Genomic DNA, 22,779 nt, shown 5'->3' with positions numbered 1-22,779 from the left:
CACACAAACAATATCCTTTCTTGTTTTTTGTTTTTTTTCTATGAATTAACAGAAGGGAGAATAAAAATGCTTACAGGGGCCAATGCATTTATTTATTTATTTATTTATTTATTTTATTTTATTAGTTTTCTATACCGCCCTATTCCCGAAGGACTCAGGGCGGTTTACAGGGCAGCATATAAAAGACAATATAAAAAGATAATATAAAATTAAAATGAATTAAATTAATTAAAGCCCAACAATTAAAACAATATTTAAAAAGCTAAAACCCCTTCAGTCCAGGCCTGATAGATCAAAAAGCCAGGTTTTCAGGTCCCAGCGAAATGAACGCAGATCGGGGGCGGTCCGGAGTTCCACAGGTAAATCATTCCAAAGGGCAGGTGCGCCCACAGAAAATGTCCTCCCTCTGGGGGTCACCCGCTGGCACTCCCTAACCGGCGGCATTTAGGGTTTGGTGGGTAGTCTGATCAGTTGTTTTTTTTGCTTCAGACTAACTGAAGCTCCACCACGTTTCTATTTTCTTCACTCTCAAAATCTCAATAGTGAAATAACTCTACTGCCAGATAATGTGAGGCTGACAATACATGCGACCAGTAAGCATTTATTCATTCCGATCCTTCTTCCCTTGGATACTTTTCTAAATTTTCCTAGTTGTTCCTTCACGGAAGAACATTTGGAAACCACTTTTTAAAAGCAAATCTCATTGGGGATTATAGGAAGGATGTGCTGCAGACCCTGTCCAAGGCTTTGCCACGTTATGGAACATCCTTTCCGCAGAGGGGTCCTGGCCTTCTGTAAAGAGGTCAACCCTTGGCTCTATGGCAGACATGTCAAACACAAGGCCCGGGGGCCGGATCCGGCCTGCAAAGTGGTTTCATGCGGCCCGCGAAGCCATCCTAGAAACAGTGAGGGAACGGCCCCCACTGCCTTGGCCCTGGCCCAGAGACCCTCCTTCTGCCAGAGACCCTCAGATCTGTCCCACTCCTGCCCAGGCCCCCATAGGCACCCTTGATGCGAACGATGTAGAGCTGGCCATGCCCACCTGGTAGGCCATACGCACTCTAGCCACGCCCACCCAGTAGGCCACGCCCACCCAGGCCATACCCACCCGGCCCCCTGAGGGCAACCGCAATGCTTATGCGGCCCTCAATGAAATTGAGTTTGACACCCCTGCTCTATGGCCTTGCGTGGGGGGGCACAAAAGTCGACACAATCATAGGGCTGGCTGGTGCCACGACGAACTTGGAATTCTTTTTATTTCTTTGAAATTTTGTGTTACAATCTTATAATTTTTAAAAAATTTCAAATCCTAAATTAAATATTTTATTGTTAATTTTATATGCCTCTTTATATGCCAATGATACTGCCCAAAGCCCCTCCTTGAAGGATAGGCAGTCTAGAAACATAAAATGTAAATAAAAAAAAATATGGCTTTACTCTTGGCATGGTTAGAATAAAAAAAATTAAAGTCATTTTTGAGAGAGAACCCAAACAGAGCTCCAAACAGTATGCCTGTAAAGAAATCAAATACAATTAACTAGCTTCATACTGTGTGTCTACAAATAATTGCTGTCTTAGGGAGAAAGTCACTGAATACAATACCTGTTCGAGCAGCTGCCGTAGCCGATGAAGCTGAGATTCCAGTTGCTTGTTGTGGTCTTCCAAGATTTGCATTCTAGCTTCCAGGCGCCCTTTGTGTTGTCGTAAAAGTTTGGCCTCCGCAATGAGTTCAGCATCTTCGGAAGTGTGTTGAGGTGACACAGCTGAGTCTGGAGGTGAATTTAGGGCACTGATTCCCTTTCGAAGATGCTGCTCCTTGAGTTGCTCATATTCCACTTGTAGTATCCTAAAGGGAATTTTAAAAAGCAGCTGACTTTAGAGCAGAACTACAGGAAAATCCACTTCACGTTTCTCCTTGTTATCTAACTGTACGAAAAGGTCACAGCAACTTATAAGATAAATGTTTCCCTAGCGATGGCAGAATATAATGCTAATAGAACGTTCTTTTCCCTTCTGCAGGTTATCTGCACAAAATAACAGAGCAGCAGCAGGAAGAAGATGAAGATTGAAACCTCTCTGTGCAATTTCTCCCCAGGTGAATTGTCAGAAACAGCTGAGAAGTGGGAGAACATGGCTTTGAATCAAGGACAATGGTTTTAAACATTCCCCTTTATACCACCTCAATACTTCTGGAAAAAGTATATTTTTTTTAATAATTCCACTTTTTATTTTATACTGGCTGCTGAATTTAATAATGTTTCCTTGCAAAGTAGTATGTTGGAGTTGGGATGTTAGCAATTTGGCCTGTAACACATATTTGACCAGAGAAGTCCCCTCTTGACGCTACTATTAATGAGTGGCAAATATGAACAAATGAGTCAATTTGTATATATCAAATTAATTTAGAGAAAATCTTCTCAATTCTGTCAGATTCTGCCCCATTACTCAGAAAAGCAGGAAGTTCACTTCTTACAGAATTGATTCACCTCACTCTGTGCTATAGTTTGGTACTATGAAATTCCAAGGATGCACACAGGGCCCCTAAACATTGGTATGATCACAGTAGAAATTTCTACCAAATTATCATTTTGATGCAAAAGAAAAATAAATAAATTCAGAGAGAATAATATTAACTATGCTTAATGACATAGTTAATGAGTTTTTCTTCTGCTGCTCTAATAAGTCCTCCTGGGCTTATAGTTTGGACTGCAGTAAAAATCCTAACCTTGCTGTTTCAGCCAAGGTTGACTTGACTGACTGACTTGAATTTTCCCCCCTCCATTTGCGATTGGATTAAAGACTTTCTAAGGGACCGGCTACAAACAGTGAGGGTTGGGTCTGTTTTATCCACCTCCCTGAAGCTTTGAATTGGCTCGCCACAGGGCTGCATGCTTAGCCCCTACCTGTACTCATTGTACTTATACGATTGTGTGGCGTCCGACCCATCTACTGCGATAATTAAGTGTGCAGATGATACCACTGTAGTGGGTCTTATTACAGGTGGAGATGAAACAGCATACAGTGGGGAGGTACAAAAACTATCCATATGGTGTTTGGAGAACAACTTGCACCTGATCATCGGCAAGACAAAGGAGATGGTGCTAGACTTCTGGAGGAAAAGAGAGGAACCTGCCCCGCTTTACATTGGGGGTGGGAGGCTGTGTGGAAAGAGTTTCCTCCTTTAAATTCCTGGGAGTCTACCTCTGTGAAGATCTTACCTGGAAAGTCAATACAACCCAGGTGGCCAGAAAGGCCCACCAGAGACTCCACTTCCTCAGGGTCTTGTGGAAGAAGAGGGTAGAACAACGGCTAATGACCTTCTTTTACTGGTCTACTATAGAGAACGTCCTCTCGCACTGTATTGTGGTTTGGTATGCTGGCCTGACAGCCACGGAAAGTATTACAGAGGGTGGTGAGCACAGCACAAAACATCGTGGGCTGTCCCCTGACACCACTGGATGACATCGCCAAGGCTCGCTGTCTTGGAAGAGTGAGAAAAACTCTCAGGGACGACTCACACCCTGGTCAGTACCTCTTTACTCTCCTACCATCGGGTAGGAGATACAGGAGTATAGCCAGCCGTACCAACAGGCTGAAGAACAGCTTCTACCCGTGGGCTGTCAGGCTTTTGAATGGGAAATAACTTTATATATGATTGACTTGCGAGGCCGGTGTGTTGTGCAATTAGCTCACATGGCAACAAGATGGTGGGTTTGTTGTCACTGTGAGTTGTGGTGGGCGGGGGCACGAAAGGAGGCTCAGCCAGTCTCAATGTATACATGGTTGTACTTTGACAATAAAGGTGCATTCATTCATTCAAAGGGCTACGGTTGTCCTCAGGCTCATAAAAATTGGCCACTTCTCGGGAATATAAACTACTTTGATTTTAGTCTGGAATCTTTCTAGCTTTATCTGGGGAAGACAGAGATTGAAGTTTTGATTTCTGAGTGGTAAATCCTGCCCTCAACCATGGACCGATAAGAGTGTCTCTTGCCTTTATATTTGGTGTAAAAAAAAGAAAAAGGAAAAGGAAAAGGAAAAGGAAAAGGAAGGGCTTATTCAATTCAGTTTAAGAGAGAGAACTCTTAAGAAACATCACTGGGACAGGAGGAGGTTGGCATGGAGAAAACTGAGGAGGTGCCAAATTATTTACACTGGTTGAAATGTTGAGTTACAAGAAGAGCAGCGAGGAAGGGAACCAAGGATACAAACAATTCCCTCCATTTCAATTTTAGCACATTTGATTCCTATTTTCCTACTGACACACAGAACTAAACCTCTGACCCTTAGTGGGTTTTTTTTTCATAGCCAATCTGGTGAATGTAGAACAGTTTTTTTTCTAAGGGAAAGTTATGGAACCTTTGCTCTTCCTCGAGGTCAGTAATGATTCGTTCAAGTTCTCCTCGTTCTTCTTTCTCCACTGACTTCAAGATCTGTGTGGGACTTTGTGGTTGACTGATCGGCGAATCGCCTCCCAGAGTCTGACAATACTGCTGGATAAGAGCGTGCTCATCTTCCCTACAGATAAAGAGCATCAGCATAAATATATACTTTACGTGTTTGAAATATAAATGAATTGTATACGAATAGTCTATGCCAGGGCTTTTCAACCAGGGTACCACCTGTGGTACATTGGCACCTGGCAGGTGGTACGCGACTATCCTAAAAAAGTGGTAGCGGGGGAGGGGAATGAGCTGAACGGGTGGCAGCACCGCACAAGCCTGACTGAGAGACGGCTGGAGCTGCAGGGCTGTCAGGGCTCAGCGGAAGTGCCAGGATCAGCGCCAGGCTCCAGCTGGAGTTCGGCACTGATCCTGGCGCTTCTGAGCCCAGAAGAAGCGCCGATCAGCTGGAATGTTGCAGCATCCCCAGGGTCTTGTGATTTACATTCAGATGCTTGGCAACTGATTCATATTTATGACGGTCACAGTGTCCCAGGGTCACGTGAAGTGATCAAAACCTGCTGCAACCACCCAGCAGATGGGGGGAATAAAAACCGAACACCCACCACCCCACCCCCGCTGCCAATCCTCAACAGAAATGCTCACAACAATGAAAACCTCGAACAGGAGGAAGAGCGCTGCCAGGCAGGTGTCTTGCACGGCTGTGGCTTGGGGGGCACTTTTTTTAGTGCCACTGTAACTTCGAACAGTCACTAAGCGAACTGTTGTAAGTTCAGGACTACCTGTACTTCATCACTTGTTTCCTTTTTTTTTTTTTGGTCATCAAGTTTTTGACACTTTGCTAGGTGACTGGTGGTACTCGGATGTTGCCATATCCTAAAATTGGTACAATGGGTGAAAAGGTTGAAAAGCCCTGGTCTATGCAGAACTAATGTCATAGTTTTAAACACTATAAAATTGCCTGAAAAAGAAAAAAAAAGCAAGATGTATTAACTGAAAAGAAGATAAACTTACAATTTTATAAAGGATTAAATTGATTGCTGCTTTAAATAGTAAGCCACCTGTGTAACATAGCAGGGCAACTTATTTCTGGAGAATGCTTTTGGTGGTGGTGGGCAGCTGGGGACCCTAGAGTTATCTAGAATTGCACAATTGGTAAAACTTACACAAATATCCGGTAGTCGCTAAAACAGACTTAATACAAAAGCCCCCCTTTAAACTTTCCTCCCCCACAGCAGAAAAATATGGGTGATCTTGGCATTGCCATAAACATGCAGGGTTTCCCATTTTGCACCACTGCCTTATGCATTACGGACTCCCAAAATTTATTTATTTATTTTATTTATTTATTTATTAATGGGACTTATATCCCGCCCTATCTCCCGAGGGACTCAGGGCGGCTAACAACAACAAAAATTAAAGGTCTCTGTACAGTAAATTAAAATTTAAAATTGAAATAAATTAAAGATTAGAGTTAAAATTGTAAACATAATTAAAATCCCTGTCAGTCCAGGTCAGCCAGGTGGAAAAGGAGTGTTTTGAGGCTGCGGCGAAAGGACTGGAGATCTTGGGCCATCCGAAGCTCATGGGGGAGTTGGTTCCACAGGGCTGGCGCTCCCACAGAGAAGGCTCTTCCCCTGGGGTCGCAAGCCGACATTGTCTAGCCGACGGTACCCTGAGGAGGCCTTCTCTGTGTGAGCGTACTGGGCGATGGGAATTCGTTCCCAGCAGCAGATGGTCCTGCAAGTATCCCAGGCCTAAGCCATGTAGGGCTTTAAAGGTAAGTACCAGCACCTTAAATCTCACCCAGAGGGTAACCGGTAGCCAATGCAGCTCACGTAGAAGGGGTGTAATATGGGAGTATCGGGGTGCTATCACTACCCGTGCAGCTGCACTCTGCACCAGTTGAAGCTTCCGGGTGGTCTTCAAGGGCAGCCCCATGTAGAGAGCATTGCAGTAGTCCATACGGGAGGTAACGAGTGCGTGGGTGACTGTACGTAGGGCATCTCGGTCCAGAAAGGGGCACAACTGGTGTACCAGGCGAACCTGGGCAAATGCCCCCCTAGCCACGACTCCAATATGATCTTCAAAACTGAGTCGTGAATCCAGGAGGACGCCCAGGTTGTGTGCTCTATCAACGGGAGGTAACATCTCTCCTCCTATAATACTGTGTACGTTGCTTGCTTTTCAAAAATAATTAATTAGATCATTCTGCAACCAATCGCTTCTTTGTGGAAGTAACATCAGTAACTAAATATTTTCTCACTGCCTTCTCATTTTTCATCTGCTTTGCCACCTGACTGGTCTAGAAGCCATCCCTGAAGAGACCAAACTGTTTAAGGCAGATCTATTATGCACACATCAATTTCAGGTGAATGTTTCCATGATGACCTAGTGCAGGGGTAGGCAACCTCGGCTCTTTTATGACGCATGGACTTCAACTCCCAGAATTCCTGAGTCAGCATAGCTGACTCAGGAATTCTGGGAGTTGAAGTCCATGCGTCATAAAAGAGCCGAGGTTGCCTACCCCTGACCTAGTGAGTCTGAAGCAAAGAGAAAGGGCCCTGGTACAGAGTCACACTGATGCTAAAAACGAAGCCTTAGGGGCGAAATGTACGGTTATATTAAAAGAAAGAAAGCACATATCTCCCGCAGACACTTTTAACTCTCTGATCCTTATGAGTGGGCCTTTCTCAGACCATTAAATAACTGTGGGTTCCCCTTTCTCCTGTCTGATCTTTTCCTAGACAGCATCTCTTCCCTCAACATCATTCTCATATACCATTATATGCACTGTACAGGTAGTCCTCAACGTATGACCACAGTAGAGCCCAAAATTTCTGTTGCTAAGCGAGTGAATTTTGCCCTATTTTACGACCTTCCTTGCCACAGTTGTTAGTGATTCACTGCAGTTGTTAATTTACTAACATAGCTGGGAAGTAAATCTGGCTTTGGCTTTGGTTGTCAGAAGGTCGCAAAAGGTAATCACATGACCCCAGGATACTGCAACTGTCATAAATATGAGTCAGTTGCTAAGCATCTGAATTTTGATTACTTGACTATGGGAATGCTGCAACAGTCATAAGTGTGAAAAATGGTCACAACTCAAGAGATATGTGCTTTCTTTCTTTTTCAGCGCTGTTGTAAGTTCAAATGGTTACTAAGTGAATTGTTGTAAATCGAGGACTAACTGTATGCACTGTTCATGATTTTATTATGCAATTATTTGTTTATAGTAAGTACCTCAAAATACAGCCTTACAAAAAATCTCTCTTTTTTTACTAAGTCACTCACTTCATTTAATTAAATGCTATATCCTTTATGCCATGCAATTATGATTATCTGTCATTAATGCAGACCATTAGGAAATTCTAATTAATATCTATTTGGTGGGAACTAACATAATACATATCAATGAATAAAAGATTTGTCAAACACTTATAATCAGATGAGTGGCCATTAATTTTTACAGTAATTCCAGTTAGTAAATCTACTTACACACTTCCTGTGGTGGAGCTACCATCGGTGAAGAAAGAACCATTGGTCCGCTCCATTTGGGCCAGCCTAAAAGAAAAACATATTCATGGAAGATAAATTATGATTATGTTTCATACAGATCACTTCTCAGTTTAGCAACTGTAGTATTTGCTGGCAGTTTAATATGGGAATAACCAAATCACGTTACTGCCTATTCCACAATAAATGTTCATTCTTATCTCTTTACTTAAAAACCTAATGATTTTCTCAAACATATCATTTTTTGTAAAAAATGTTTCCATGTCATTGCCTCGCTTTTTTTTTTCTTCTTCCTTTGAAATAAAACCTTATTTCACTTTTGAAGGAGAATGGCCTCACTTCCTCTTTATTAGTTTACAGATGTTATATAAACTAAGATTTGTATCAGATTATTTGTATGCCTTAACTTTTTATAATTTGAGCAAATGGTAAATCACTTTATAGACCCATTCAACTCCCCAAAGAGATTAAAAACTTCCCAAAAAAACCCCAAACTGATAAATAAGGATGTATTTCTGACACAGACACTGTGCATTAACCATGAAATGGTCATTTAATGACAGTCATAACTTTAATTATCTGTTATATCATTTTTCAATGCTTAACTATTTCCTCTAAGTTTACATAGATAGATTGACAACAATATAGAACAATGCATATTTTCCATTTTGTAATGTCAGTCTTAGTTCTGTGACATATCACAATAAAAATCTGTACACACACACACACACACACACACACACACAAGAGATTGCCTATTACCTGTTAGCATATTGTTCTATCCTGGAATGGGTGTCATCATGAAACAGTTGGGGAGAATGGGAAGGGCTAGTGGAATTTAATAGAAAAGAAGTTGAATTTTCTAAATCATAAAAAACAAGAACTTTTTACAGTATTAAACACAAAAGAATGAAATGTCTTTTAAGGTGATGGGCTCAACTCATACAAATATTCACCATTCAGAAAAGTTTTATTTCACATCTGTTCAATTCAAATAAATGGGAGACACCAAAAAGCATGATTATGCATGGTCTCATTCATTTCCCTAATTTTGCAAAAGAAAAATTTGGTATATTAAACTCAGCTACCTTACTAAGCACAAAGATGGAAAATACTTACTCATACTGCTCTGGCCACATACTAATAAGAGTGATAGGACTGAAAGAAAAGAAGTACAGAAAGAAAACAGGAGATTAAAACACTGATGCTATTTAGACAGGTACTGTACAATATATTTATTTATTGTTCTAATCTATTCCAATATTTTGTTGTAGAAGTAGCAGGGAAAAAATGAAATTGCCCATTTTAGAATATATTAGAGAGAAAACATGATCTCTTGGTAATCAAATAGAAGAGCGATAATCTTAAAAACAATATCTTTCCCCCCATCTTATAACCAGAAGAGGAACTAATTAAAACCTTACATAGTTCTTAATTGTTAGGAATTCGTTTAAAGTATTTTGCTAAAAATGAAGCTTAAACTGATTTTTACACTTTATTACACTAATCTAGAGTGGAAGTCTTCATTCTGTACAATTTTATTTTATTGCAATTTTTCAGTATATAAACCAGTTTTTATATCTTTGGCCTGTATACCATTCAACAAACAGGTGTACAGAAAGTTTGAATATACAGTAAACTAAATCTAATGGTAATTCTATTCATTAATGATGTCATTACAATGCACCTAAACTGGAGTGCAATTTAAAGATACTATCAGGATGAATATATTTGATGAGACCATCTTAAGTAACATGCTTCTCTTTCACTGTAATCACATTTGAAGTATGTTCTCCTTTTTGTTTAAAGAATAAAAACCAATTACTGGGGATGGTTCAGTATGCAATTTTAAAACTTTTTTTAATTCATTCCCACTAAGTAAATGGAACTTCAAAGTAGTTAATTTTAGCTGCATTGGACACTTTCATGAAATGTACTTTTCAAATGTCTTAAATAAGTATAGCTTATATGGTTTATTAAAGGACGTTTTACTATGCCTGAATTTTTTAATACTTCTGTGTTTTAGCTTTCTTCTTGCGGTAGAACATGTTTAGCTATAAATGAAGTTGCTTCTACCCTTAGAAAACCACTTTGGGAGAAAAAATATATTGAAAAATACAATCTCTGATCAAAACTCACGTCTCTAAATTATCGCCTTCTAAGACTGTTTGCACTGGCAAATAACCAAGTCGTGGGTGTTTAGCAAAATACTTCTTGGATCGGAACTTGTTTTTTAGCACTTTGGTGAAATCACGTACATCTTCCCCTGATGTTGTCTAGGAGAAAAAAACAAACAAACAGAAAACACAAACTAAATGTTTACATTCTGCTGGAAATGATGAATGTATGACATTATATTGTCTTCTGATGCTTGTTACAATATGCAAATGACAATGATTTTAAAATGCTATGTTGTGATTCAGGGTCAGCCTGTGGGTTCGGCAGTTGGGTCGGATGACTCAGAGGAGGAGGAGGGGGGTGTTGAAGAGCTTGCTGATGAGAGCCCTCAGCCAGGCCCCTCCCACCTGGTCACGACGCAGACCCAGCTGTGTGAGCCTGACAGCGTGGATGAAGATGACCCACAGCTGGCCCTGTTCAAGGACGCCCGATGCAGGAGGCAGTCAATCAGGAGTAAACAGAGGAAGGCAATGGGGCACCTCGGAAGGAGGCAGAGAGAAGCCACGCCCTAAACTGTATAAAAGGGGAATGCGTGGGAGGGCTGGTTTGTTAAAGGCAACCGCTTGAAAAGCTCCTGTTTCTTGGTTCGTGTCTTGTTTGTTTTTGTATCAATAAATTTGGCAGGCTTAATTCCAGCCTCTTGCCTTCTTGTAAAAGGGGTTGTCCCTGCCTTTTCTGCAGGGCCGGTAGCAGGCTGGTACAGAACATGCTAGAAATAAACTGTTATAGGCCAAATGCAAAAGCAAGAATACAAAAAGCTTGACTTAAAAAGAAAAATTTTCCATTGAATAAAGCGAGTTGAACAAACGTGAGGACAAAATCTAAAATCTCTTCAGATGTTACTCAAATTATGAATTAATATAATAAATTAATTACATTTAAATATTTTTAATATGTTCCTAAAATAGAACTAAATAAAATGAAGCACTGTACGTCTCACTTACAACCTTCTCACAGAGCATCAAAACTAAGAGGGCCACCAGTGTTTTCTATCAATATATTTGAGAGTAAAACATAATAATGTTACTTCTGCATCAAATTATTTGACAATCCATTTGAAAGTTTTAAGAGAATATGCATTGCTCAGACAAACAAATGCTGCACTCATGCATTGCCACTCACTGGAATATGAAAAAGTGGATGAATATGTAACTCATCAAATGTAGAATGAGGTTTATTTTTTCCACTTAAGTGTAGAATACATATTACTGCACTGAGCTTCAACAAAAAGATGAATGGCTACTTCTGCATGAAGAATAACAATATCAAACAATCACGCATTCATCATGTGGACAGGATCATGGGGAAGCTGAGCTCCACCACGTGTTTGATGGACCCGTGCCCCTCCTGGCTGGTTTATGCAGCCTGGGATGGGACACGAGGCTGGCTCCAGGCAATGATAACTGCTTCTTTGAGGGAGGGTAGTTTTCCCGCCGCCTTGAAGGAGGCGGTGGTGAGACCCCTCCTCAAGAAGCCTGCCCTGGACCCAGCTGTATTAAATAACTTTCGTCCGGTCTCCAACCTTCGCTTTCTTGCGAAGGTTGTTGAGAGCGTGGTGGCGCATCAGCTCCCTTTGTTCTTAGAGGAAGCTGATTATCTAGACCCGTACAAATCAGTTTTCAGGCCCGGGTACAGCACAGAGACGGCATTGGTCACGCTGGTGAATGATCTCTGGCGGGCTCGGGACAGGGGTTGTTCCTCTGTCCTAGTCCTATTAGACCTCTCAGCGGCTTTCGATACCATCGACCATGGTATCCTGCTGCGGCGCCTCAGGGGGTTGGGAGTGGGAGGCACAGTTCTTCAGTGGTTCTCCTCCTACCTTCTGGGGCGTTCGTAGTCGGTGTTGGCAGGAGGGCAGAGGTCGACCTTGAGGCCCCTTGTTTGTGGAGTTCCTCAGGGATCGGTCCTCTCGCCTCTCCTGTTCAACATCTACATGAAGCCTCTGGGTGAGATCATTCGTGGTTTTGGAGTTTGTTATCATCAGTACACTGATGATACCCAGCTTTTTATTTCAACCCCAAACCACCCCAGTGATGCCCTCGATGTGATGTCCCGTTGCCTGGAGGCAGTCCGGGTCTGGATGGGGAGGAACAGGCTTCAGCTCAACCCTGACAAGACTGAGTGGCTGTGCGTGTTGGCATCTCGGGAAATGCAGAATATTCCATCTCTTAATATGGGGGGTGAGCTATTACCCCCCGTAGATCGGGCTCGCAACTTGGGGGTCCTTCTAGATTCACAGCTCTCCTTAGAAGATCATATAGGAGCTGTGACTAGGGGGGCCTTCGCCCAGGTTTGCCTGGTGCACCAGTTGTGGCCCTATCTAGACCGGGATGCCTTGCGTACAGTCACTCATGCGCTCGTGACCTCTCGTTTGGACTACTGCAACGCTCTCTACATGGGGCTGCCCTTGAGGACCACTCGGAGGCTTCAACTGGTGCAGAATGCAGCCGCGCGAGTGGTGTTGGGGGTCTCCCGATACTCCCATGTTACAGCTCTGCTCTGCGAGCTGCATTGGCTGCCAGTTGCCCTCCGGGTGAGATTCAAGGTGCTGGTAATGACCTATAAAGCCCTACATGGCATGGGTCCAGATTACCTACGGCAGCACCTGTTGCCAGCATCAACCTCCCTCCGTCCAGTGCGCTCTCACAGAGTGGGCCTCCTCAGGGTGCCTCCGATCAGAGAATGTTGATTGGTGGCCCCCAGGGGGAGAGCGTTCTCTGTGGGCGCGCCAGACCTATGGAACCGCTTGCCGGTTGAGCTCCGGACGGCCCCCGACCTTTGCTCCTTCCGGCACGATTTAAAAACTTATCTATTTGAACAATCTGGCCTGGTCTGATGGGTTTAGGGTTGGATCTAATTTTAACATAGTTTTAATTATTGTATTATATTGGGCATAATTATTTAATTCTTTTTAACCTCTTTTTTAACTTTTGTATTTATATTCTGATATTTATTGCCCTGTACACCGCCCTGAGTCCTTCGGGAGAAGGGCGGTATAAAAATTTAATAAATAATAATAATTTGAAGTTATTTTTTTAAAAGAGAAGAAAACTAAGATATAAAAGTAATTTCCCAGATCTGTAAAAATTGGTAAGAAATCCAACCAAAGGTTTTGAGATTGATTTATTGGTTTTCAATAAAGAACAAAATCAATTTCACTTTGTTTGATGTGTTGCTCAATTTATTCCTTGCTATAGACACCTGTTCTTTTTCCCAACTCCATAATTTCCCTTTGAGTCTTCCCCTTGAGAAAAAGATTTTTAGTGAATCCCTGCCAAAGAGCCTAGTCACTTTTGCTGAATTTGTCATGTTGTAACAATGAAAGACTTTAATAAATTAGAGACTTTATTTAGCCTAGCGCCTGAAACATCAGCAATTAAAATAGGTTAGCTCAATGTTGACAATTGCTTATGCATTGATTTCTTAAACTCACAAGCTATATAAGCACGAAAAATTGTCTACAACTGTATGAGTAACTGTCCCTTAAGACTGTATTTTTTCAATAAATGACTAATAATATATACTGTATATGGAGCACCTTTTCTAAAGCTAAATGGGACAGGTCATGCAATACTGCCCCTCACTTTTTCACTGACACCTTCTTTCTCTGCTGTGTATAAAGATAAAAAGTATAAAGGTAGAGAAGTGCTCCCATTTCCCTTCTCATACCCCTCAGAAGTTCAAATCCAGGGCAAAAACCTTCAACTTTGCAATACTAGACCAGAAGAGCTGCTACAAGAGTTGTTGGCACCTCAAGCAAACTTTCTGTTTGCATAATCCCTTGTTTGCAAAAATGTGCATAATCAAAAATTGTGTAACACTTATTTACAGGGTTTGAATATGCTGGTAATGAAGACTGGCATTTTTTAACAGAAGGATTGTGTTTAGCATTCTTCAGTGTACTGGGGAATTGAAGGGACTTAAGGGGCCTCCTGATAACAATCAGATGATTATAAGCTAGGAAAGATAAGCAGAGAAAGGGCAGTAGGAAAATGAACACGGAGGTGTGATGGGTAGTGGTGGAGACATCTGAACTGCAGGGAGAACAAAATGAAAAATAGCACACAGCATCAACCTGGAATTTATTTGGTGAAATATGATCTCTTTTTGTTCTTGAGATTATGTATATAGTAAAATGCACATTGATCTGGCACTAATGTCTTTTTTAGAATGTAAGCGTCTGATTTGCATCTGTTTCCCCAAGCATAATAATGACAAAATGAAATTAGATTTGACTATAAAATGCTTTCATTACAGTGTAACACAGAGACAAGGTTTCAGTTACAATACGAGAAGACAGTCTCAGCCCATGGATGACCAGACCTTTTATTTTATGATCTTAAAAACATACATTGAAATTCAGTGGCAAAACTGCCAATTAGCTATTGTTGAAATAAAGGTAAAATTGGTATGTTAAATTGTCACACGGCTTGTTTGCTGCTAAATATTCCTGTAATACCACTCCCAAAAGTAAAATAGATAGATAGATAGATAGATAGATAGATAGATAAATAGACAGACAACATAAAACCCCTTCCTACTTTCTGTGACATTACCAAATTTTCCCTCTGTTTTTACAGCATAAATAAGTGGCTTTACAAAATGAAATAAAAGATCACCTGATTTTGAGCTGGGAGCGTGAAAAGGAACAAATTGATCTCAGAAGGGATCATGTAACATTTCAATAACAGTTCCTTTAAAACTCCAAAGGTATTTTCAATTTGATTCAAATGCGCCCTCCCCTCCAATTTCTGGGGCAGAAGTAAAGTCATAAACAACAGGTTAGGGCACAGACTAAGACTTTAAGGCATTTAATGTTAAGGATGGATGAGAATATTGTTCCGTGCTTTTAAAATTATGGAATTCTTTGTAAAGAAGATGAAAAGAACCCATTTTTTTTAAAAAAAAAGTTACATGTGGAAAAATACAAAATACAGTACAGACTTTTATCAGAGGATTTAAAATGCTTGTTTTAATTCCCATAGATGCATTTAACCTATTTTCTGAATTAAACTATTTTCTAAGTTCACCCAAAACACTGAATCATAGGCTGATGAAACAGACTAAGTTCATGAAATGTATTAAGCCACTCACAAAATTATAATGAGGCATGGTTAACAGGTTGTATGCATACGATGGCTAGGTTTTGACTGGCTTGATTAAAATTATCGTAAGATTCAGTCATTTTTCATACACTCAGCTAAAGTGGTTATTGCTTTTCCTCTGAAGATCCTCATCTTTAAGAACTCTGTAGCAGTTGGAAAGAGCTGTAAATACTGAATATTCTAGTGGAAATAAATGAGATTATCAATCAGTTCCTCTTGATAAGCACTTAACAAACTTCATCCCTATCTTTCTAAGTGCAACTGAGAAAATTCAGATTTTTAAAGAGTGAATGAAGAAGATAGCTTCAAATATTCTAATATGTTTTTGTTGTTCTTGAAGGAGTTCAAAAAATCAACTTCAAATAACCCAAAAGAAAAGCTACGAATAACACACTTAAGCTAATAACAGAGTAATAAAGATCTTTATTACTGTTAGCTATACATTTGATGATGAGTAGGCTATAAATTTAATAAGCACTTCAAAAGCTAAAAAAGTGCATCCTTATTAGTTTTGCAAATTAATAAGAGAGGTACTATTCAAGGATTCATGAAACCCTGGGCTGGCATATAGGATTCAGACAAGGTTGTTTGGTAGGATAAATTTTAAGATTATATACATTATTGCCAATTTCTGGGAATGGAGATCTTCAGAAGAGAAATCAAAATGCAAGGGTTGGATACTCCATATAATTTGGAGAACATCTAGATTCACAAGACACCCTGAGACAATTCAGGGTTTCCTTGGTGCTGTACATTGTGGGCTCAGCCAACATGAAGTAGAGCTTTCACACCCTTTCACTGAGGTGCTAGCAAATTATTGCAGCCACTCAACACAACCTGCTTCCACCTGCCACCTTGCACCACACCCATCTCTTGTGCCATGCTAGATAAATGCCTAAATTACTTTAATGATGCCCCAGCCCTGTGCATCAAGACCCTAGAAAACATTCCATCAGCTCTCTGACAAATATTTAGGATAATCATATCTTACCCATTTATGTGGAAATCTGGGACTTTCATGAATAATTACATGCTCCTAGACTTAGGTTGTATGAATAATGGATGCAGTTAGCACTTGAATGCATTACAGAATGGATGTTGACATTCCTGGTATTAATCTCCTAGTTCAGCTTTCCCGGTTTTTGCTTGCTGCCATGCAAGTTTAAAATAATGTCTTTTATATAAATTCCTAATTACAAGGGAGGAGGGAGATTGTGAGATTACAAAGAGCCTAGACTAATACTTTTTATTTACTAACAGAATTTCTGATTAAATTTAAATTAGTTTTTGTCCAAAGCACTTTCACCCTGTGAGTTAAAAAATGAGAAGTTGATAAAGATGGTGAAGATGATAGTTTACATTTAAATTTATCCTGTTAAGTATAGAATAGTGTAATTCTTAATTTCATCTGAGCAATCATTGCAAAAATATCTTGCATCTATCTGCTTAAAAATATGAAATCCTTAAAAGAAGAATGTGTATCAGTAGTCTACATACTTATATATTTTGAGTTGTCTACAATGTATAATTGCTACCTACTGCAATAGATTGCCCGGGGATTCAATATCTATGGATTTTAGCCAAAGCATAAAAACCTGATGTTCAAAGTTTCAGGTTTTTTTTAAACACTTATAGTTATATTGCAAAGTGGGGAAAAACTTTATGTGAGATTTAAGACCATTTTGAAGTTAGGCTCTAAGTCTAGAATAGTGTCTTATATAATCAATGGAAAATATATTGCTCTATCTTGCAATATATTTGCTTAAGCCGCAAAAAGCACCTCCCATATCAGTTGACTTGAGCATAAATATTTTAATAATTGAAAGTACTATGGCCAGTCCTCATTTAACAACTGCCTCAGATAGAGAGGGCTTGCAAATAAATGGTAATAAAAATATATATTCTGACCAGTTAAGGCATTTATTACAACAAAAGTCTTCAGTTAAGATTGGTCTGTTGATTAAGGTCTGGTCAATCTGATGCAGCAATTGTCAGCCAGCCAGAGGATTCTAATCAACAAAAGGTCACAGAACTGAGCTTGTTAACTTGCAGTTAGCACATTTTAGGGATACCCTGTGAGGGGGCAAAAGAAAAAGGAAAACGAACAGCTCAGACAAAGGAGACTGTAAAACAGGGATCTTCAAACTTGGCCCTTTTATGACTTGTGGGCCTGGCTGAGGAATTCTGGGAGTTGAAGTCCACAAGTCATAAAAGGGCCAAGTTTGAAGACTCCTGGTGTAAATGAACTTTGAATGAATGAGATGGCAACAACCATCTCTCTCTTTCTCTCTCTCTCTCTCCCTCCCTCCCTCCCTCCCTCCCTCCCGCTCCACTTAGCAACCATATCACAAATGGCCATACAAATCAAGGTAATAAATAATTAAAGCAAGCTGGCATCCTTCTACAATTTTGAACGACAACAAAAGCATTCTACACACAAAATGTATAAATGTATATGATTAATCAAAATGATAAGCACGGGGTATAGACTGTAGTATTCCTAGAGGAAGGCAGAAGAACCTCAGCATCCAAAATCATTTCCTCATCTTTCCTTTAGAAACATGTTAGGAATATATGCAAGGGTTGCTCTGCCTAATCCCTTTTGATATTACATGTTATGGGGTGGATAAAACCAGCACACTGAGGATATAATTAGTGCTGTCTTGAATTTTACCATAATTCAATTTTTGCTATCGAAGCCAGCATTTCAGCAGTGGGACAGTGAAAACAAATCTTGAAAGGGATTACTAAAAGATGGTCTATCACTACACCAAGTCTTCATGCTTAATATAAAAAATATTCCTAATGTTCCATAGTAATTCATGCTGTTATGCATTACTGCAAAGACAGCACTTCATTTAGTGAGGCACAAAGAGAGATACTTCCTTTCATCCCCTGGAAGTTGCATTCTAGCGATACAAAACCTGAAAGAATTAATTATGTTCATACAGAGACTCAAAAACTCACTGTGTGCCAGATATCACATCAGGCACAGCAATGAATCTCAATTCTCTTGATGTTCAGCCTTGTATGGAATGGGCTCCCCACGGAGACCAGGCTGCTTCCATCCAGCAGTTTTTAGAAGTTACTAACAAAAATTGAGGGTTTTTTTTTTCAAAGAGCCTTTCAGAACATCTCCTGCATCTCTTCTTGCTTTTTATTATTGTTCTTTCCTACATGTTTTTTTGTTTTTGCAATTTGGATTGTATGCTGTTTTGTTTCTATATTTATTTTTACTTGGACATTAGAACTGCTGAGAGTCATGAGATTGCAATGGGGTGAAAATCAAGAAATTTGCAGCCAACTGAACATGGGTTGAGTCCAACCCAAAGGAACATTACAAGTGTCTGATTATATAACCACCATGGGTGTTCCAGAAAATTATAAGCATGAATTCCTAAATAATATATTAAAAGCAGCCAATATTCATGAACTTTCCAAATTCCATATCTTTCAAACTGATTGTGTAACAATGCATATTAATGGCAATAATAATAATAGTGGATAACAACAAAAGTAACACTAAAATTAATAAGAGAAATATATTTTTAAAAAGGAATATATTTTTGTTCAAATTTTCTTTTAAATGAGACTTTAAAAAAAAAGACCCCAAAATTTTATTCTTTCTGTCTAGTAAACAAATGTTTTGTAAGAAAGTATAAACAACATTAATCCAAAACAAACTTAGTCCATTCTCAAAAAACATAACTCTACATTTATTTTACCAGATACCATACTAACTATAGTTACTTCCAATACATTCATCCAATACTAGTTACCATGGTAAAATAGAGTGAATCTTAAAAACAGAAGAGTAGCAATAGCAACTGTATTGAGACTTATGTACCACTTCACAGTGCTTTAGAGTCCTCTCTAAGCAGTTTACAGAGTCAGCATATTGCCCCTAACAATCTGGATTCTCATTTTACCGACCTCGGAAGGATGGAAGGCTGAGTCAACCTTGAGCCGGTGAAAATCGAACTGCCGAATTGCAGGCAGCCAGCAGGCAGCAGAAGTAGCCTGCAGTACTACATTCTAACCACTGCGCCACCTCAGTTCAGTGGTGAGAAAGTTATAATATGGACACGGTGGCTCAGTGGGTTAGGACGCTGAGCTTGTCAATCAGATGGTCGGCAGTTTGGCGGGTCGAATCCCGAGTGCCGCGTAACAGAGTTAAGCACCTGTTACTCGTCCCAGCTTCTGCCAACCTAGCAGTTCGAAAGCACATAAAAATGCAAGTAGAAAAATAGGGACTACAGTGGGAAGGTAACAGCGTTCCGTACACCTTTGGCATCTAGTCATGCCGGCCACATGACCACGGAGACGTCCTCGGACAAGCGCTGTCTCTTTGGCTTTGAAACGGAGATGAGCACCGGCCCCTAGAGTTGGAAACGACTAGCATGCATGTGCGGGGGAACCTTTACCTTTACTTTTCTAATCAATTAAGAAGATTCAATACTCACCGGTATACAGTATTCCACCATTGGGTAATGTAATTTATGACCTTTTGCTGTTCGACCAGAGAAAAAACAGCTCTGGCAAATATCATAATTGAAATGTTTCAGGCTCCGATATCTGTGAATGGAATTTGAAAAAAAAAAAAATTAATGAAGACCCTCAATTTTGTGAAAGGTTCAAAAACTTAATGCCAAGCTCCACAGATTTTGTAATTCAAAATTTTAAATTACAGGGTTTAAAACACAACCTAATTAATGAACAGATTGTGATACTATTCAGGGGGCTGGCAAGATGATGATAATGATGATGATGATGATGATAATGATTTGACTAAAGACTGTGTGCAAACTATCCATACCTATTTATTCCATTAAAAACTATACTCATCTACCCATTGTATGAATACGTTTAATTTAGTCCTTAGAAATAGCAAATAAAACTGAATGTCAGAACAACCCCCCCCAAAATTAAGAATTATTTTCTTTATTATAACTTACATCATGGTCTTCTTTGTTCTACAATTTGTACCCACAGTTCTGTTCACAGCTAAGTTTACATTATTTATTCAATTATATTGATTTTCCAAAAGAAAGAGTTTGAAACAGGGAAGGAGGAATCATTCTCTCCAAGTGTTTAAAATATTTCAATTTGATGACAGACCAAGCCACTTTGATCTGTGACAATATACGTTACGAATGTTCAACTCATGGATGTCAGGACTGTTTCCTGGGAGGCTTCAGACTGATGAAGGCATTTTTGATTAGCAGCTAACAAAAATATTGTGTTTTACTTAAATTTCCAGCATTGGCCTAGTGGAAGGTTAACTACAAAATAGGCAATTTCTATTAGACTGTCATAAACACTTAATAAGAAAATCAACAGAAATGTATGATAAGGTTACTGGGCTACCTTTTATCAATGCCAGCTGACAAATTATTTTACATCTAAATCAGACATGTCAAACTTGCGACGTCATGTGACGTCGCGCGACGTATCACGACTTTTTCCCCATTGCCGGCAATGGGGTGAGCACGGTTTCAGTATGATGCATCCGGCCCACAGGCCGGCAGTTTGACATGCCTGATCTAAATGAATAAATCTGTGAGTTTCGATAAAGGGAAAAATGAATCCATTTTTAAATATATTCTGTGAAAAGAAGATAGGTAAATAGCAACCAGCATTATCTGTATTGTAACAGCATAACCTGAATTTGCAGTTCTTTAGAATCAGGAAAATATGCTGAAATGAGACTTGAAAATAGTAGGTGGCTAATGGTGTGGCCTACTAACATAGAGAAGATAATGACCTAGTTTTTTTTTACTACTGACCCATTTAGAAATGGGGGAACTCCAAAATTTATGATCATTTTTAGTAGTTAGCAAGCTTATATACCTTTGTGTAACACACTTTTAGATATCCCAACAACATCTGAGTGACTGCTGATATTGATGTACCTTAGTCTTAATGCCAATGTTTGTTGGCTTGACTATGACTTTTGAATATACTGTATGTAGATACTTTAGGGCAGGGGTGTCAAACTGCCGGCCATTGGCCAGATGTGTCATGTGCCCCACTCATTGCCGGCAATGGAAAAAAAAGTCACAATACATTGCAACATGTCACGTGACATTGTGAGTTTGACACTCCTGCTTTAGGGGGTTAGGCTGAGAAATGCTGAACCGGCTATTACTATTCCAGTGTGATATAAAATATGATTTAAATAATGTAATTTATTTAAATAATGTAATTTATTTTATGATTGGATGCAATAGCCACATTGTTTTTTTTTCCATGCCTTCGCTTTGTAATCATTCATTTTCTTTACTCTATATTCATTTTTCTTATTTATACTAAGTAAATACAATTAACACACTGTCCTTAAAACTAAACAGAAGCTGCAAAGGAATCAAACAGTGATAAGACTACCAAAGATGGACAGAGAGGATTTAATCTTGCAATCTTTCCCATGTTGGTGATATAAAGTGTTTCTCTGAAGTTGTTATTGGCATAGAGACTAGACAACCTGTGCCCTGTTGGGTCATAGTTTCAGAGATATTTCATTACCTAAACAGAGAAACAGAATGACCACAGGTGGGCAAAAAAGCAACAGGAATGAGATCGATTTCCAATGTACTGTCAGCTTTCCTTATGAGAAGTTGGCACAGAGCATCAGAAATCTTCCTTCCTTCCTTCCTTCCTTCCTTCCTTCCTTCCTTCCTTCCTTCCTTCCTTCCTTCCTTTCCTTCCTTCCTTCCTTCCTTCCTTCCTTCCTTCCTTCCTTCCTTCCCTCCCTCCCTCCTTCCCTCCCCCAAATACATGGATGTGTCTGTGGAATGACTAGAAGGCAAGCTCAGTTCAAAAGAGAATATCTTTCATAGGTTCAAAGATCATGGAATAAGTGTATGATGGAAATGAGACTATGGGACTCGCTGAATAAATACAGCTGGAAGTTGAAAAAGCAGGAATTTGCAGTATGGAAATAAGAAACACAAAAATCCCAGATGTTTGCAGAAGGCAGGCAGGGAAGGAAGGAAGGAAGGAAGGAAGGAAGGAAGGAAGGAAGGAAGGAAGGAAGGAAGGAAGGAAGGAAGGAAGGAAGGAAGGAAATCCCAGACTAATAATATAGCTAACTCCAGTGACTTAGAGCAGGAGTCCCCAGCCCCCAGTCCAAACCACGGCATTCCAGAAACCAGTCCGCAGAAATTAGCAAGGCTCCATTGGTTCTCTCCACGGAACCGGTCTCTGGTGCCCAAAACATTGGGGGTCACTGACTTAGAGACTAGCTCTCCATCTGATTTAATTAAATCTATGTCTATGGAAGAGGGCACCATATGTGTGACCATTCATACAGGGAGACCATTCTGAACTGTCACTATCTGCTCCCTCCCTTTGCTTTCTTTCATAGAGAAGAAACCTTCCTTAGAATGGACAGCTTTGCAAACCTGCTACTGTTAAAACGTTTTTGTTATGAATTTTCATACCATTTGGGAACATTGGTAATAACACTTGTAATGAATTCAGATTCAATTACTGACATGATAAATATTTCAGAGAAAAATTGACCACAAAAATCTTATACATAAGAACAAAATTATCATGAAGTCTGTGTTACTGAGTTG

General features: G+C 39.8%; 1 protein-coding gene across 6 annotated transcripts in view; it reads right to left on the bottom strand.

The window, feature by feature from the left end:
* The window catches only part of UTRN (utrophin), a gene marked incomplete at its 3' end in the record, with an annotated part of 377,026 nt that overhangs the window by 17,638 nt on the left and 336,609 nt on the right, over positions 1 to 22,779 (bottom strand). For 5 of the 6 annotated variants that reach the window (XM_081313934.1, XM_081313935.1, XM_081313936.1 and 2 more), the window contains 7 exons: positions 19,666 to 19,777; positions 10,059 to 10,195; positions 9,039 to 9,077; positions 8,682 to 8,747; positions 7,902 to 7,967; positions 4,360 to 4,518; positions 1,603 to 1,846 (listed from right to left, as the gene is read on the bottom strand). In XM_081313934.1, the coding sequence (XP_081170060.1) occupies positions 1,603 to 1,846; positions 4,360 to 4,518; positions 7,902 to 7,967; positions 8,682 to 8,747; positions 9,039 to 9,077; positions 10,059 to 10,195; positions 19,666 to 19,777 (823 nt within the window). Of the gene's footprint in view, positions 1 to 1,602; positions 1,847 to 4,359; positions 4,519 to 7,901; positions 7,968 to 8,681; positions 8,748 to 9,038; positions 9,078 to 10,054; positions 10,196 to 19,665; positions 19,778 to 22,779 lie in introns of those variants that run through there. The other variant, XM_081313938.1, reaches the window with a different exon arrangement.

The sequence above is a fragment of the Vipera berus genome (assembly GCF_964194415.1).
Source record: "Vipera berus genome assembly, chromosome: 1".
In the NCBI taxonomy this organism is placed as follows: domain Eukaryota; kingdom Metazoa; phylum Chordata; class Lepidosauria; order Squamata; family Viperidae; genus Vipera; species Vipera berus.
The sequence above is the reverse complement of the archived record's forward strand: the minus strand, read 5'-3'. Positions and strand labels throughout refer to the sequence as shown.